Source organism: Amia ocellicauda, chromosome 5 (assembly GCF_036373705.1).
Source record: "Amia ocellicauda isolate fAmiCal2 chromosome 5, fAmiCal2.hap1, whole genome shotgun sequence".
Taxonomy (NCBI): Eukaryota; Metazoa; Chordata; class Actinopteri; order Amiiformes; family Amiidae; genus Amia; species Amia ocellicauda.
This window is the reverse complement of record NC_089854.1, coordinates 16,807,515-16,826,035: the sequence shown is the minus strand read 5'-3', so window position 1 is coordinate 16,826,035 and position 18,521 is coordinate 16,807,515. Positions and strand designations below refer to the sequence as shown.

The following is an 18,521-nucleotide window of genomic DNA, read 5'->3' as shown; positions in this document are numbered from 1 at the left end:
ATTTTTTGACTAGTTCGAATAACTTAATACCCCACCCCCACCTTAAAAAAAAAAAACAATAACTGTAGTCCATACACTAATATGTTTATTTTACACACTCGCCTAGTAACCCTTATGAAGAAAACCAAGAGCAGACCCCCCTTGTTTGCATTATACCTCTCAGGAAGCTTTACAAAGATTGTATTACTCACAGAAGGGATAATGATAAGATAGGGAGACTTTAGGATGGTCTTCAACCCATTAAAAAAAACATAAGAGGTTGAAAAGGTCGCTAAAGTACTCCATGTCTGGCTGCTGCAGTATTTTCCAGACTGTCTGTGCCTAATGAAACCTTTTATGTAGTTTGCAACTATAAGGAGTGTCTAACAATCTACAGCCTGCTCTGTGCAGCTGGTCATGGCAGAATTATTTTCATTTTTGTTGCAGTTGCACAGAGATTCAGAAGAGCTGCAGCACACAATCATACTTTGCAAGCAGATCCTGCAGTCCGTACCAAATGGGGTTTCAGCAAAAGCACAGGATTGCATATAGGGCCCTTGCATGCGTCTATAGAAATAACGTACATCGCTCACTGCAGTGTGCATCCCACAGTGCTCCACACTAGATGTATTCTGCATGGTGCACTCTGGGGATGACTGCAGAGGGGGGTTTGGCGGCAGCTTGTTGAACCCTGTAAATGGCAGTGCTGTGAACACTGTTGTAATTAGATGGTATATATAATCTACATAGGAAATTAGAAATGTGTTTGGCTGACAGACACCAAAATGAATAGTTTTCACTGAGTATCCTTTCTGTGGCGCAGTCGATTCATTGTTTTCATTGTGTTTAATTACCATGTCCGGTGACAGTGATTGCCTTCCTATCTAACCTGCACTCCTGTGACAAAAGACTTGGGACACATACCCAATATCCCCTGCCCCTTCCCAAACACACAAATGTAGACCCGCCACACCTACATTGATTGAGATGTGAAACTATGTCAGTGCACAGAAAAGCTGTAAGGTATTGCTTTTATTGGGAGTTAAAAAGAAATACCCGCACACTTACTACAGCTCCAAAAAATAAAAAAGTATTTATTTAGCCCATGCTTCACAGGTTTTTAGCACAAACAACATTTCGATCTACCAGAGATCTTCATCAGGATATGAGAGTTGCATCAGTGTGTGTGATGGCATGTATAGAAAAAGCTTCTTCGGCCGTGTAGCTGAAGGAGACTCGCTGGGTTCCTGGAAGAAGTGTCTGTCTGGTTTAAACTTTTGACTTGATTATCTTCAAGAAACCAAACTTTGCGAGATAGAACTTGTATCATCTGTAATCTTATGTTGTTAGGAGCGTAACTACAAATCAGGAGCCACTTTACAGATACCAAAATAAATAAACGACATTGGAGTCTGGGAGAAGCAGTGTTTATCCTGAATAAACAGCTTCCTGAGAGTGCATCAAGGCTGATTACACAATTATACTCAAATGCATCCCACAAAAATGTCCCAATCGGTTACAATTTAACGCAGACCCACAACGCCACACTGGATGGCGAGACTGTGATGACTCCCAGTGTGACTTCTCGAAGCACATCTGGACCTAATTGACACTGACACGTATCGGTTGGCCACTGCAATGTTGCCTTCTGTGGTCCACGTAGGGGTTTGCAACGGCAGGCGGTGGACGTCGCGTCACAGAGATTCTGCTTAAAAGCCACAAAAACAAGGGGAAGACACAGAAGGCCCGGAAAGCCATCTGTCAATATCCGAAAGCCCCCTTCGATATTTTAGTGTCTGCCTTAACATCCTTCCCCAAACTCACTGGCAAGCTGCCGTATAAGCACAGGGACACGGCATGGGACATGAGATATCATGGTGGGGGGTGGGGGCAGTGGAATTTATTCCAAGCCTGTCCGGTGTGACTTTACCCCGTGTCCCTCCGTCCCCCAAACAGGGTGTCTCTCACTGGAGCAGGTTGATATTTGCAGGCTGCAGCCCTAACAGTTTACACCTGTTTTCTTTGCCTCCCCTGAAAATAATACTTTTAAAATGTAGTGCAATTACAGAGACCCCATCCAGTCAACCATTCATCTCAGCATCATGGAGGGGGGGGTTACTGACTGAGTAACAGTGTAAAGATTGCACAGGGCTCATGCAACTGCCTGCCTTCTTCTGCCTTTTCAAAGCCTCTACTGACAGCACGGCCTGGGGGGGGAGCGAGTTGTGGAGGAGGGGGCATCACTGATGCCCTATATGGACACGCCGTCGACTCTGCCTCCCTATTGGCTGCCGGCCCTGTGTGGATGCCTGTCAACAACATGGCCTCCCTCTGCCCGGGCCGATTATTGTGATTACAGTCCGTAGAAGTAGGCCCGCACCTACACAAACACAATACAAACAAACCAGCACGTATATGGTCGGCAGTGACAGTGGGCCTCGGTTTTGGCGGTGTGTTCATAATTTGAATTTCGTCTGCGAGGGTGACGACGAAAAATAACATAGAGTGCAGGGGCTGCTGCTTATTGAAAGGTCCCCTTCCTGCTTTCCCCCCTGCAGTTGGTTTTATTGGGAAATCGGGCCGACGCAGGGGGGTGGATTTAGCTGGCACGCTGGGAGACAGACACCGTTTGCGGGTTGGAGAGCTCCCGGAGCATCGGGAGACACGCTGTTTCCCAGGGTAAGTTGGACGACAGAAACAACATAATCATAATCATAATTAAAACAACAACAACAACAACAAAAAAAAAACATGGATCTCGTACGACAAGATCGATATATATATATATATTAAAAAAAAAATAATAATAATTAATAGGGCGTCCAACTGGTTGATATTCAAGTCAAATGAGAAAACAAAAAATGGAAATTGGTGATTAAATGCACGTATTGCTTTGGTCGATATTGCGAGTCGTGTTCCGGGTTACACAGGCTAACCAGTTGATATGGAGAAAAACAACCCCCTCAAACTGCATTTAACAAACACACTCACTGTGTTAAAGTAAGTGTCATCCATCGCACATCCTCTCACACAGAAAAGCCGGGCTGTTGTTAGTTTCTGGTCTAAACAAAGTATTAAACCATCAGTATTTGTATTTATTACGTGCTGCAGTAAAGATCGATACTGGCAACTGGATGCTTTTGTCTAGTAAGTTGTTTTGAAGTAGAGGGCATGTGTTTTTAACATGACCTGGCTGCTATTTAGTTTTAAACATGATGACAATATCGAGGGAGCAGGTTGTGGTTGCGGTCGGATAGGTTAACCTCTAATATCAAAGGTAATGCGACAGGACCCTGCCCCTGTGTTCATTTACACAAACTGTAAATATGTGTCGAGCGGTTTCATGATTTTGTTGTTTTGAAACTCTGCAGGAGGTTTTGGGAAATTATTCACAAATGTAGTTGAATGTCCCTTTTCAGCAACCGTGTGTAAAACCAGCCTTGATTGTTTTGAATCGGAAAGTAACCAAATCATTCAATCGAGTAGCACGTTTTCTATACATTGGGCAGCCCAGAGCAATGCAGACAAGGGTCGTTACTGCAGTTTAGTTCATTGTGTTTGGGTGTCATTTGTGTTTTGGCTTTAGATTTGGTTACTTCCCATCTAGTTCTGCTTTGTTGTCACCTAAGCCACGTTACTATGCTATCTCTATCCAAGGCGTGTTGAAACCTAACAGTTGCGTTAGTGGCACCAAATGTCACGACCAAGCTGTGTTTTAAACGAGAAGCCCATAAATCTATTAAAATGATTCATTATCACTCGATCATCTAGAGGTAATTTCATAGATGACAACCAGTTTTCTTCTGTACTCGGCATCAGTCCTTTATGTAGCTTGTTATGCAAAGAGCTTTCATCATTTGTTTATCCACCATAGTGATTAAATCCCTTTGGTAGCTGTAGTCTGTTTTCTCCTGTTATTTTAGTCTGCTTGTTCTGTGTCCTATAGGCTGTGGTCTCTATTTCACTTGGCTAAATATTAATGCCACCTAAAAGTTAGCTGTTGGGGAAGGCAATTTGTGCTGTACACATTTCAGAAGTCCATTATTGGATTGCCTTCCTTAAAAGTGCAACCGTGAAATGCTTCCCCCCTCACCCCCAGATTTCTTCAGATTGACATATCTGACAGATATTTTTGTTATAGTAGTGAATTAGAATTATAGTTCCAATTAGAAAGGCGGGTCTAAGCAGAAACAGTGGTAGAGAACCACAAAGAGATTGATTGGGGCTGGTTTGAGAGCAAAGAAACAAGCATAAATGAATATACATGTAAACTTCTGCTGTAGAGGATCTCAGTCCTTCAGGGCTTTATATGTAGTGTGTCAAGGGCTGATGTGATGTAGTCTTAGCAAAATTATAAACATTTAGCTTGTAATTCCCACTTCAGCAACATCCAATTTCCAGCTGTCAGAGTTGATCTTTAAATGGTCTGACCTGCTGGAAACTGAAGGTGCATGTGCTTATGATTTTATAGCAATAATTTACAAGTCTAAACAAAACAAAACACGAGCATGTTGTATTTTCAGTGTGTGCTCTTGCTGGTGTTGAGCACTGTGTTCTTTTTGTCTTGTTTTTAATCTTTTTTTTATTTTTATCCTTATTTCCTGACATTAATTGGCAGGGCATAGCAAACTGAGCCTCAAGTAAATCCCCAGACATGATTGAAAATCACCTAAATAGTAGGATAGAACAGAAACTCCAAAATAAATCTATATAAAAAGATGTTATTTGGGGTGAGTATGTGAGAGACGTGCAGTGGCTCCAGTATTTGTTTAGACGCCTGTCGTAGGATTATGAAGTGGAGACATCGTACATGAGGTTTGGTGTCTTGTCACACCATATGCTTAATGCAAAAGCAGAATCTACACACTATCTATACAAACCTTCCTTCTCCTGTCTTGGGTAAAAAGAGAAGTGGAGAGATGTCACTCACTCTGCTTTCAAACCTAACTGCTTGACTTTGCAGTAATATCCCTTTTGCATGTGTGGGAATATAAAAGTCATTTTACATCAATAGCTGCTTTTCCCTATTTTTTCACAGAACTCTGCCACAGTGCATTGATTTCAAAGGCACAGCCTATACAAACAAAGTTTTCTAATACATTTGCACAGCAGTGTAAGTGCACATTTAAAAAAAAAAGCACACCAATTGGAGGAGAGAATGGAGCCCTCTTTACTGCTTTATTGTCATAACAGTTTAGGGGGGAGCTTTGGAAATGGATCTATTGAGCTAAATGTTTAAAGGGAAGTTTTGCAAAAGCCTGGTTTCATATTCATCCCTATTATTCATATTTGCTGCTAATCTCAGTCTGTACAGTCTGGCTCGGTCCGTCTCCTCGAGGATTTGCCGTCTTAAGCCATGGTAGAAACATGTCCAAAAGCGCTTGTCGTGCTTTAACAGAATTTACTTTCTGTGGCTCAAGAGCATGGCACTGAAGAGAGCGGGAGTTTGGTTTGTGTCCTCCCGGGGGGTTGTGCAGTTCAAGTCAGAGGCTTTTAATGCATTTAAGCATCCAATGAAGAGTTTTTTTTTTTCCCTCCTTAAAGAACAGGCTGGGGTTTCAGTGAGTGTGTCTGGGACTGAAAGTGGCATTTCAGTCCTGGACCCAGTGGGCTTCAGACTTTTGGATAAGGCTACTAGATCTGTTTTCTGTCTGAATAGTTTTACCAAGGAACTTTGCCTCAACTTAAAGGTGCTGCTTAACTACTCATTTGACAGTTCAGGGGCCGATTTTCATAGCTGATCAGTATAATGTATTGCAGACAGCCAAGGGGAAGACAATATACAGTTTATCACACCTGTTTGTTCCAGTGAACCCCAGAGTGATGCAGAAGGAGGAGGCACAGAAATGCTTCGTGGGTGGCATGGATGACATGAGCTTGGATTGCAGATTTGAATGGGAATAGTTTTATTATTGTAGTTTTATTCATTCAATTTTAGTTACTACTTCCACCTTAAGTGTATAAATGTGATGTCTAATCTCTGTTGAGAATGGCTACAATGGTTTTTACTTTTCATTTGTACAAGTCAAGGTGGTAGTGTATTTTACTCAAGTAGGTCGATGAGATCCTTTAATCTTTGACACTCATTCCAGAACATGCTAAGAAGAGGCACCTGCCGCTCGTTTGTCACATTTCTTCTGTTCTTAATTGAAGCATGTAGGAGCCAGCACCCCAAATCAGGTTTTGAGTCTTACTGTTTTTCACCTTCCCACACACTCTGCAAAGTGGATTTGGGATATATAATATCCAGCACGACCTTGAAGTCTTGCATAGTTCTGATAAATGCTGTCATATATATATATTTATTTTTTTAGGGCCACTAAGGCTAATTGAGTTTGTGTGGTGGCATAGGTTAGCATTCAGTCTTTACGCAATAAATCCCCAAAGGAAATGGAAATGTAGCTTTTTTTATTTATTTATCTTTGGGAAGGTCGTATGTTTGCAGCTGACAACAGAGATGGTAGGAACGAGCAAAGTACTAGGGGCTAGATAACCTGAGCTGTACATTGTGCTCTGCAGCAAAAGTGCAGTGCGTGTTCAATGCACATGAATTTTTAAACTAATACTTTGTAATGCTTGAAACACACTGTCTGTCTGGATTACTTCTAGATTACATTTAATTTTCCTTCTAGTTGAGCAGCCCATGTAGGAGATTCATGCATTAACATGTAAATATGTATGGTGTATTATAAATCTATGAAAAAAATGAGTATTTTATATACAGGAGTGTCAGAATGACTGTCCACATAGTCATCTGGAAGGTATCTGGACCAGACATGGCTTAAAATACAAAAGTAACATGTCTGGCTACAGCAGCGGTCTCAATCCTAGATCCTTGAGAAATATAGAGTTGTTGTTTTTTCCTTTAACCACTGCTCTAGGTTATTTAATTCGGGTGATAGTATGATTTGGTAGAGAGTATTAATGTGATGTTACCATTGAATAGAAGACGGATGAATAATTTGTGGTTCTCCAGCACCAGGGTTAGTAGTCCACTGCTGTACTGTACAGGGTAAGGGTTGGCATTAGCATCCAGAGGGTGGCACCAGTGAGAGCTGTCACTGGAAATGGGACAATCATTTTTTGGAGTGCTCAGCTGGGGCAGGATTTACAGGATTATGCAAAAAGCTTAATGCTGGCCTTAATTTGCATGAGTCGTTTCAAATGTGAAAAGTGCCTCATCATTGCTGGTCGCTGGGGAATAACCTCTGACCCCAACTTTTTTCTTTTTGAAGATCAGTGCGTATCAAGAGCACTTCTTCTGAGCTGTGTTTTCTTCTTTCCTCTTTTACATTATTAATCAAGGAGAGATCAACACACACTGGGCTTTGTGAGTCACCTGCCTAATTTAAGCTGTGCTCTGTGTCTGCTTACAGCCTCACTCATGTCAAATCGAGCTGTTTGCAAGTGAGAATTCCCTGGCTTCCCACAGGCACTTCACACTGATTTCTGCCCGAATTCCAAGAGGGTGAGACAGTACATTTGTGTTTTTTTTTTTACTTTTTTCTGGTTTGAAATAATCCTTTAATGTCCAAGCATCCAAATTGGCTATAGCAGCTGTACATCAGGTATAATTTTCTGCTACCTACCTGCATTAAGAGTCTGTATAATCTTCTATTAGCCTGTTGTCGTCTTCTGTGTTTCTTAGCACTTTGTTAGTGCTGCTTGACTATTTTCTTCTTCAGCCTCTCTTCACAAGCTGGATAAGTGTCGTGAGTTGTAGAAGTCACTTAATCCAATTACTCAGCATCTCTCTTTGTTTTCATGTCCCATGTCGCCTTTGAAGTGTTTCCAGCATTCTGTTCAATTGCTGTGAATATCCAAATGCATTGGCCTCCAAAACTCCTGTGCTTGTGTATTTATTTCTGCTCTGCCTCTTGCTTAAAAAAAAAAAAGAAAAGAAATAACAATGAGGCCCTGAGTTGAGGTAAGCTAAAGATACAGCATGTCTTCTAGTACTGATGCTGCTTTAATCTCAGTATGAGGACATTGATAAGTAAATGATTGATTTGCTTTTAGGTTTGCCTTCAACCCATTTGTCAGAGGGGCTCTATGCTGTTGCTTGTTATGACACCTGTTAAATCAAAAACTGATTTGCTCCTTTAATGATATGAGCTTCCTCTCCAATTCTCATTTGACCTACAAAGAGAAGTAGTGTATCTAACTGTGAAGCTTTTTGAACTGGATTTAACTAAGTGTATGCAGGGAATACTTGAGTGTTGTACCCCAAGCACAAGTCAATGGTAGAAGCAGTCTTCAGACATGTTCAGTTCCCTGTGGTTGCTCAGTCCTCTCATTTTTTTTGGATGCTTGCTTTTGATAGGATGTGTTAGAACAGATTGAATAGAACCTTCAATCCCTGAATTACACCTGACACATGCAGCAAGGTATATAACAGATGTTAGTACAATCAGCTGCTTCTCTAATGCATTAAACATGCACATTTTTCGATCCTTTTCCAAACTTTGGGAATATTCTACCTCTTCTAAAGGTAGTTTTTGAAGTAATGTGGTTATCTTCATAAAAACGACATCTGGGAAAAGGGTATTCAGTTACAATCAGCAGTGGAGTGATTCAGATATTTATTTACTGAGTTGCAGTCTGCAACATTAAAGGTCATTCTCAAGTAGGTAGAAGGCAGTCCATATACAGGAGAGCTGTAAATAAAGTATACATTTTTATATGTATATGTGTGTTTAAATATATTTAATCTGTTTCGTTTCCCTAGCCATGATGTTTTTTCTGACTCTTAAGAGTGAGTGCTTTCCCTTAATATCTCAAAATCTTTTTACACAATGAGAGAGACCATCAGGGAGGGATAGAGAGTGAGTGAGCGAGAGAGAGGTTGGATTTCATACAGAGTGCAAATCTGAGGCAGCATGCTTTTAACACGCTCAGGATGATAAACTTCTTAACGACACTGTGAGCGTGTACTGTAAAAAAAGAAAACCCCCACTAATTTAAAAGACAGATTTAGCCACATGGACTGGCTTCAGAATACATGAGGCAGAAGTGGGCAAACCACACAGAGTGCAGATTGTAGATGGCAGGACATGTTTGGAGTGGATTCTTGTAGATCTCTAGTCTAAAAAGAGCCTGAATGCATCGCTGTAGCTCGTTAAGTGTGAGCTGCGTTGCTGGAGGTCAAGGTCCATGGTGTCGTCAGAGCATTGACGCAGTGGATTTTTAAACGATGAAGAACTGCCCTCCAGTATGGAAGATTTGCGGAACAAAAACAAACTGCAAGCATCACTTGTTTGTGTTGTCATTGACACTCATCGGTGTCTTGATTTAAAAGAGCTGAGAGCATTTGCATCAGAAATTGTCTACTTAGTCAATATACCCTTGTCTTCAGTGCTTCACAGATGAGAACTTTTGAATGATTGCATCTTTTTTTGTATTTAAAAAATAAAATCTTTTATCGTTTTAAGCTCTTCTATTTTTAATTCCTTTAATCACTGATTTGTTGTGAAAGCTGATTTCCTCTTGTGTTTTCTCAACCAGTTGGGTGGTCTGGGAATAGTGCAATTCAATTCATGTAGGCCTACTCCTGCATACTGTTAAACATGTATGTCTTTCTATACTCTAGATTACCCTGATGGATGTTTTTGAGTGAGTTACTAGCATGTTGCTTATCTGGGTCAAACATTTATTTTAACAACTTTTGCTCTGCTTTGGTACATCCAGTGTGTCATTTACCCTGATCTGCCAAGAAGGGGACAACCAAGATCTCATTTAGTTAACTGGTATTTAACAATCAAGATCATCACCAGCGTGGAAGCTTAGCGTCTGTACACAAGTGACAAGCTGTGAGATGGCCTGGTTGCTTTCCAGTCGCGACTGACACAATTTGGCACACTGGAACGAAAAGGCCTGTTCTTGTTCAAATGGAATAATTTGCATGTAATGGACTGGTAATCCAATCACAAAGAGAAAAGCACTCGTAGAAGTAGGTTGCATTGAGACAAAGGTAAACTGCTATAGAGTCCTTCAGAGATGGGCAGATGCCATTAATCCTAGTAGGGCCCCAAATCTGAAATACTTTTTTTTGTGTGTGTGTTTGTGTCCTACAACAGCTGTAATAATTTTGCAGGAATTTTAAGCTGCATGGAATCAGTATCGCACAGCGTTATTGTTGCTTCTTTCATTTAATGTGAAATGGAAGCTTTTAATTTCCATTTATTTTATAATAGCTGCAGTCATTTATTCCAACCTGTGCAAGAATCGATATTATATTCCCCCATTCACGATGCTGTCATGCAACTCTGATGAGACCTTATAATTTGAAACCGCAAAGTTAAAAGTATTGCAGTGGCCTTATCCTCCAATATTTTTTTATTAATTAATATTCTTCTCCCCACTAATATAGACTTCCTCTTCTGTGCTGAAGTCATACCAATGTATCATATTCTAAGCATTCTGGAAAACATCACCAGCGTTACCTACTGGAGAAAGTGAAGAACAGACAATTTTAAATTAATTTAGAATCCTTCCTCTTCTAATTTGGAGGATAAGATGACAAGCTGCAGAAGGCCTTAGGAAGGATTACACCAGAATCGTACTTCCTGTTTGTTTCAGTTTGATCTGTTTTTTTTTGTTGACTTGCAGCAGGAAAGTACATTTATTTTTCAGCAGTGTGTACAGCCCTTACAGCCTAGACCTCCTGTGGTTTAATACTGAATGATAAGCTATTGTAGAATGCTGGTATACAATTGGGAAAATAAAGGGTGGGACTCCTCATAAACAAGCTAGTGGATCTCTGGAACAGTCAATTATTGGATCGTTCAGGGAGATGAAAGGTGTCGTCTTGATTCTTAAGTGTAATCTGATGACTGTAAAACATTATGTAGACTTCCTAGTCATGGAATCCCAGGTCTATAGGTCTTTAACCTCTTACTGGTAGTAATGTGTAAAGCCACTTTCACACTAACATCCCCTACCACTGTTAAGAGGTGTACTGGTAATAGAATTTGGTGGATGTGTCATGTAGAAAGTAAAATCGAGCATTATACTAGTAAATACTCCTGCCTCCCCCCTCCTCTTCGGGAGTCCTGGACAGCTGTGTTGATGATGCATAACACTGCCCTATATCATCTTTCTCATAGCTAGGCTTTGGGAATGGGAGATCAGCTCATGTTTTTATGCCTTTTGCAGGAGGCATTGGTGAGCAGGCTAGGTTCACTGCACAGGTGCTACTGGGAGCCTGGTGACCCTAGCAGGGAGGTGAGCAGAGAGCAGGGTGTCTGTAATACAGTACAGTCCAGGCATATGAAACCAGGCCTCCATAATCAAACCTGTACTAGGACTTTGTGCTTTAAAACAGAGGAAGCTGTGGTCTTTGTCTAGTGCGGGCAAGATTGACAAAGGAGAAGCAAGCGTAGTCAATGGCTTGTTGTGCCGAAGGTTTATGACTACAGTAAAAGGGCGTTTCAAGTCTTTATCTCACATATAGATTACACTTTTATGGTTTCAAATTAATAATTACAATGGAATACATTTAGTTGTATATTTTGTTTGGGAGTTTACCTGAAAAGGAGTGATGTATAACGGGCATGGTTTTAGAAGGTCATAGCAGATCAATTATTCAGTGCCATCTTGACTCCGAGGTCTCTGTTTATGTAGTGTAGTAGTTTATATTCTCCATACATTGAAAATCAACCTGGACCTCCTGTTTTTGTGAACAGGAGCAAAACAGTGTTAGAAAACTGCAAACGTGTTTGTGGTGGAGGAGGAACTGGGGTTAATCTTACATTTGTGTTCAGCAGGATTGAATTATCTTTTGTCACATTTCAAGAGAGATGGGATTAAATGTTAATCTTCAATTTAATATTCAGTAGATGATAAATTGTCCTTCTAAAGAAATTTGAAATGATGTTACACACACACACACACACACACACACACACACACACACACACACACACACACACACACACACACACACACACAAAAAACTATAGTGTTTTATTTTATATGGTTGAGTTCAGTTGAAGTAAAATGTGGTATCAAGCAACATCTGAAACCTTCTGAGAAACAAAATGAGAAATAGTGGACCATAATTACTTCTTAGCGAGTTAACAAGTCTTTTAGATCCGTTATCATTGTTTGTCTTCCTCTAGTTACTGTGTCAGAGCTATAAATAAAATGTCCCTGAAGGAGACCTTATAGCCTTAATAATGTGGCTTCTCTCCTCCCCACAGATCCCCTCGAATGCCAGTCCCCCAGCCCAGTGAGCATGATCTCCGAGGATGATTGTGGAAACTCCCAGGCCTGAAGGTGTGAGGCTGTCAGGTCAGCAGCAGGACGAAGACATGTTCCCCAGGACCCCATGATGGACCCCGATACCTTCTCCCACATCCGCCTCTGGTGCCCCCGGCCGTTTGGCACGTACTCCCAGAACAAGCCGTGCGGTGGGGCGGGGGGAGGGGGCAGTGCGGGGGGTGGCGGTGGCACCTTGCGGAAGACCAGCGCAGACCTGATCAGCCGTGTGGTGCCAGAAGTGGGGGATGACGTAGAGGAGGAGTCAGCATCAGAGAACACGCCCCCGCCCCCCGCGGCCAGCTCAGCGCCGCAACCCCCTGCCGGCGGAACACAGGTGGAGGACGGCAGGGTGCTGCTGGACACCTGGTATGTGATCAAGCCGGGCAACACCAAGGAGAAGATTGCTTTCTTTGTGGCGCACCAGTGCACCGGGGTGGGGGTCACGCGCCCAAATGCCATGAAGGTGAAAGGGAACTGGAGCACTGACTGCTCCAAGGCCAAGCGCCGCCGCCGCTGCTCCTCTTATGACCCCCCAGGGAGGGTGCGGGACGGCCTCTCCGAGCCCACAGCCAAGGAGGTGCTGTCCGAGCAGGAGGTTCCAGAGCTTACCGAGACAGATCTCCTGTCTGTGGCCGAGATGGTGGCCCTGGTGGAGCAGAGGACAGCAATGGCTCTGCAGGGCATTGTGGCCCATGGTCCCCTCCAGTCCCACTCCCAAAGCCCCCTGAGAAACTCCTCCTCCTCAGGCTCCAGCCCTGTGATGTTCCTCTCTGAAGCCTCAGACCCCCACCCTCCATCCTCTTCCTCTGCCTCAGACAAGCAGCAGGCCTCCGACACACGCAGGGTGGCCCAGGCTATCGCCCTTTTTGAATCACAGCAGCAGCAGCTGGAGGGCGCCCTCTTGAGGCAAAGCGGGGTGGAGCGGGATGTTGGGGAAGGGGAGAGGCGAGGGGAGACTGGAGGGAGTGGTGGAGGGGAGGTCAGGATAGCCTTCCGGGTGTCCAGCATGGACCTACGCTCCCAGTCTGAGCCAGCAGGGCGCCCCAACTGCATGTTCCTGAGTTGCGGTGGTGGAGGGGGGAGCAGTGGCCAGGCTGGGGCACGAGCCAAGGAGAAAATCACCTGCGACCTCTACCAGCTGGTCAGCCCCTCCTCCCGCGACCCTCTGCCTGCAGGCAACATGGAGATCTTGTTGGCCACCTCACCCAAGGGGGATGCCCGTGGGGAGACGGCTGCCGAGCGCCCCACGCTGCCCTCTGGCTCCGACTCGGCCGTGGAAGCAGGGTCCGCTGACAAGAAAGCCAGAGAATGCGTCACGGGCTTCCATGTGGAAGTGGTGGTGACGGGTGCGGTGGATCAGTGCGTGTTCTATGGCAAGGACAGCACCGAGAACGTGCAGGAGGAGACTGTCTGCTTCACGGTGGGCTCCCAGGGATCTGACCCCTGCGAGGACCCTCCCCCTGGGCAGCTCTTCTTCCTTCAGTCCCCCAGGGCAGAGGAGGAAGGGCTGGCCCACGGCTCCCTGGACTGTACCAACAACAACGGTACTTCTGGGGGCCCCGACCGGCCCGACTCCCCCACGGCTGGCTCGGAGCAGGACCCCTCCGACACTTCATTGTGCCGCCTGTATCGCCACGTCTCCCACGACTTCCTGGAGATCCGCTTCAAAATCCAGCGGCTGCTAGAGCCCCGGCAGTACATGCTGCTTCTCCCCGACCACATCATGGTCAACATTTTTAGCTACCTGCCCACCCGCTCACTGGCTGCCCTCAAGTGCACCTGTCACTACTTCAAAGTGCTGATCGAAACCTACGGCATCCACGCCACCGACTCACGCTGGAACCAGGACCCGCTTTACCGTGACGACCCCTGTAAGCAGTGCAAAAGGCACTACGAGCGGGGTGACGTCTCGCTTTGCCGCTGGCACCCCAAACCTTACCACCACGACCTGCCTTATGGACGCTCCTATTGGATGTGCTGCCGACGCACCGACAAGGACACGCCGGGCTGCCGCGTAGGCCTGCACGACAACAATTGGGTACAGCCCTGCGAACTGGTGCAGAGTCGAGCCAAGAGGGAGGACATCCCCGGGAGGTGAAATGAGCTCCCGAAACACGGACCGAGAGAGAGCGAGAGACTGTCGGGTTTGGGTGCGGACGCTTGTGGATTAAAAGGAAAAAAAAAAGCTAAACTTTAAAGATTTAAAGGAGCGACATGATGTCACTTTGTAAGACTGTTTGAGTTTGTGTGCTGTGTGCCTGTGTGTGTGTGTGTGTGTGTGCGTTTGGTTTTTCTTTCAGTTGAACATTCTTCAGAGGATCCTTTCCGATGCACAATCTTCCCTCCCTCTCTTCCCCAATTGTATGTTTGTTTCAGTTTGTTTTTGTTCTCCCAACACACTCCACGTCAACTGCTGTAGGTCACGCGTGTTGCCAAAGTGACGCGCCATGTGAAAGAGAACCTTAGAACACACAACACCAGCTTCAAGCCTTAACCCCTCAGTTCCTCTTCAGCCCCTAGCCCTCACTGTTAACCCCTCCCTCTCCCACCCTCTCTCCCAGATTCTGCAAAACTCCGAGAACCTGTGTCAGTAATGTGGTGTGGGAAAATTATACGTAGGTTTCAAGCTGTACAATGCTGAAGGGCATTTCTGCTTCTCAAATAAACTAAAGTGATTTAACTGGCATCTGCTGGCTGTTGATTATTTTGCACAAAGGTTGATTCTCCTGTAAATCTGCCACAGTTCCTAGAAAGTGTTAGCCTGAACGTCAACCATGTACATGTATTCTGTTGGATTGAACTGGATTAAATCACCTGTGAAGTAGTTTGTATTAGTGTGTGGATTTGGTTTCTCCTCATCAAAGTCCCTGATTTGTTTGGTTTGATGTGATTTTTTTGTTTTAATCCTAACTCATGGTCAGAGGTTAACATGCCAGTGATTGGTTAATTACCAGTTTGACAAAAAGTTGCCTGTTTTTTCCGATATTTTAAAATGCCAATAAATTGAAGCAATCAAAAATAATTTTCCATTACGGACATAAAACGGCAACTTTTGAACACCAAATTTTCTGATCACTATGAAAACCTTTGCAGACATTCTGTTACTGGTTGCATTCTTTCCTCACCTTCGCAGTCTGGGTGAGGTATGCATTTATTTATTTTTATCCCTGGGCCCCCTACAGTTGCATAGTAGTTTACACTCTTGTAAGAAAGCTAAGGAAAAGGACTCTGCTGGGAAAGAGGGTGGTTTAGGAGGGTTACCCTTTCGAGCCATGGGACAGTGAGGAGAGAGAGCTGATCAGGCCAAATGCTTTTTAGTAGGAGGCTTGAGGCATTTATTTTATTTATATTATGATTCTGTTATCACCTTTTTTGTGTCCATAACAAAAATAGGCTGTAAGAGGCAGGACATTGAAAGCCAGTGTGTTTTTCATGTCTTTTCATAGTGACAGTCTATTTGATTGTGGAAAGCTGGATGGGGACCAGATCTTCATAGGTCTTCAAACCTGGAGAGCTCACCTTAAGGCTTTCTCTTGACTCCTGCAATTGCCTACTCCAGAAAACCCCCAAGCAAAGGCTCATAATAGATCTGAATTCTGCCCCACCCAACTTTCGCAAATTACAAAATCCTTAAGTTATTGCTGGCTTGCCATTATTTAGATGCAATATGTCTCTGGCAAAGTTAAAAAGTATTTTGTGCATGCCTGGCCTAAATCTTGAACTAGGAATGGTTAATCCTCAACTGAAATCTCATAAAATGTTTAAAGGAGCTTGGGGCTTGTTCACAGTAAACAGTACATGAGACTCTGATGAAGAACAGGATTCACTGTGGTACACATCTAAAGACTGAAAGAATTTCGCCGCTGCCATGCCTACAGAACCTAAAGATACTATATTATCCAATTAAAATCACTATATATTACAGGAAAATAACACCATACAGAAATAACCATTGTGACCTTTTTCAGTACAAGGATATTTCTTAATCTATTTGTGCTGGACGAAATCACAGTAGATTTTCAAGGAGATGAATTACTGTTTTGTGATTTACATGCTTAATGTAAACAATTCCTCATTTATGCCTTGAAACATTGTTTTAATTATGACTAGGGCTGTCTGCTTCCAACAAGAGTCAATGGTGTGCTGCTGGAAGGTACAAAAAGTAATCCCCATCTCGAGCACGGTCACTTGCATTTTGGTAGATGTCTTTTTTTGCTTTCATAATCTTTGCTATGCTTCCCTTTTCCACTGAATTTGGCATTGTAGTTTTGTGCCACAAGGTTATTTTATTTGAAGTCTCAGAGATACATATCCAATACGTGAATGCTGTACTTCAGATCACAACACGAAATGCAGCTCTCAAACCAACAATTATTTGTTTTAATATTTTTTTAATTATGTACATGTGTACAGAATCTGCACTGTTTTATGGATTCATTTTGTTGTGATTTGTATTTTATGTGATTATGATATTCTTGTGTGACACATGGTAATACTTTCATTTTGTGCATCATTTGAATTCTGTGGGAATTCAACTTCTAATGATTTTCTGCAGGTTTTCATCAAATCTGTGCTCGCAAATTTAGTCTGGCTCCAATTATAACTTTTATTTTTAGTTCATACATGGTGGTCATTGACAGAGATACAGATACAGGTATTAACCATTAGGAGACACATTCATAGAGCAGATGAGCACTAGTCTTGGATTACTCAAGATTAGGTAGGGTGGTCTAAAACAGGTGTGAATGGAGTTCTGTGATACCAGCTTGTATTATCAACCAAGTTAAACCTGTTAACTGCAGATGGGTTTTCTGTCCTGGAGTGAAAAAACAACAGTAAAAGAGGTTTCACTTCTGAAGGATGTAAGATGCATACTTGCTTCTCTAAATCTCATGTTTGTTCCGCGACCCCATTGTTGGGACGTTTTGGGAGTTTCCATTGCTTTTATAGAAGTTATCGCACTGTGGTTTGTAGCAGCAGTGAAGTGTGGATGGAAAATGTAAAAGCGAGAATTGAAAACTACCCTTTACATTGTCGGGAAACAACACAGAGTGGCCCCATAAGAATGTGATGGTGCGCCTTCAATTTCCTAATCTGACTAACAATCAACCCTCCTTCTCCCCGTGTGACATTTATACACAAGACAAAGGCTTTGGTGATGTTTGAATATGATTGGCTGCTTGCTTGTATGGGATTTATGATTTGGCACTGCTGCTCTGTGATTGGCTGGCTTTTTATAAGGAATCGATCTATAACATAATGTACTGTTGAGACTATTTGTAGAGCATTGGAGGACTCCTAGCCATTGTCCTTTATACTGTGTGGTCATCTGTGACCGTCATGTGTAATTAGATTAAATGTCTAGTGCAAAGAAAAATGGAAACTGGAGGGGTGTGTATGTGATGGTGGTGTTGGGGGGTGGTAGGAGGAACTAACACAAACTAACACTCTGCAGACTTGAGTAAGGATAGTTATTTCGTATATTTTTGCCCCAAAATGTGGACTTGTGGGGCTGTTCAGTGCTCGTTTTCACTTCAGCATTCACTAATACAGTAGCTACTCAGGCACCTCCATGCAATAACTCAACAAATCTGTATTCATTCAACAATACAGGTAAGTATCTTGGGAAACCCCGAGGCTCACTTGACAAGCTGGTGACAGTCGTGTGTTTATGTTGACACTGCCTGTTCAAACCTAGCACTTTTAAACTGGATTTCATTAATCATTAGTGAGGTGCTTTGTAGATCTGTGATCGTACTGAAAGATGATCTTTTACATTGCAGTCCGTTTCTTTCCCCTGCAGTCTCAGTGTCCCTGCATCAGTTTTGCCCTACCTGATGAATGTTATGAGATGACTGTATAAAGGATGTACAGCAGGTATATTTGAGCCACTTGACTACAGATTCCAAGCCACAAGAGGTGAGTGGCACAGCCTGGATCTGAACTTGTGATTGTGGTTCCTGTGAATAGCTGATTTGATATTGTAGCATGGGTTCTGGTAGTCTGGAAGTCACAGTTAACATTATAGTCAGTAAAGCTAAAACCCATTTGTTTAGTTATTCTACTGCTCTAGCAAAGCTCAACACACTGGTATGCAATGTAGGGTTTGGGTAGTTTGGGAACTAAGTGTGTTTATGATGCAATGGTTACTTTATCATGCAATACATCCATAATGTCAGCTTTCAATGTATTGAGAGGTTTTCTCCAGTGCTGACAGCTAGGCTAAACTGTGGTTAAGGAGGAGCTGTATATTTGTTCCTGCTGTCTGTAGGAGCGCAATG

The 18,521-nt window shown here is 43.1% G+C and overlaps 1 protein-coding gene across 1 annotated transcript; it reads left to right on the top strand.

The window, feature by feature from the left end:
- The first annotated feature begins 2,286 nt into the window (after positions 1 to 2,286).
- fbxo46 (F-box protein 46) lies at positions 2,287 to 15,064 on the top strand. The gene is made up of 2 exons (XM_066704008.1): positions 2,287 to 2,658; positions 12,180 to 15,064. The coding sequence occupies exon 2, from the start codon at positions 12,308 to 12,310 to the stop codon at positions 14,336 to 14,338; it is 2,031 nt and encodes a 676-aa protein (XP_066560105.1). The 5' UTR covers positions 2,287 to 2,658; positions 12,180 to 12,307; the 3' UTR covers positions 14,339 to 15,064.
- The last annotated feature ends 3,457 nt before the right edge of the window (positions 15,065 to 18,521 follow it).

Coding starts and splice junctions, on each gene's coding strand:
- fbxo46 (XM_066704008.1), top strand. CDS start 12,308: ATGATGGACCCCGATACCTTCTCCCACATCCGCCTCTGGTGCCCCCGG.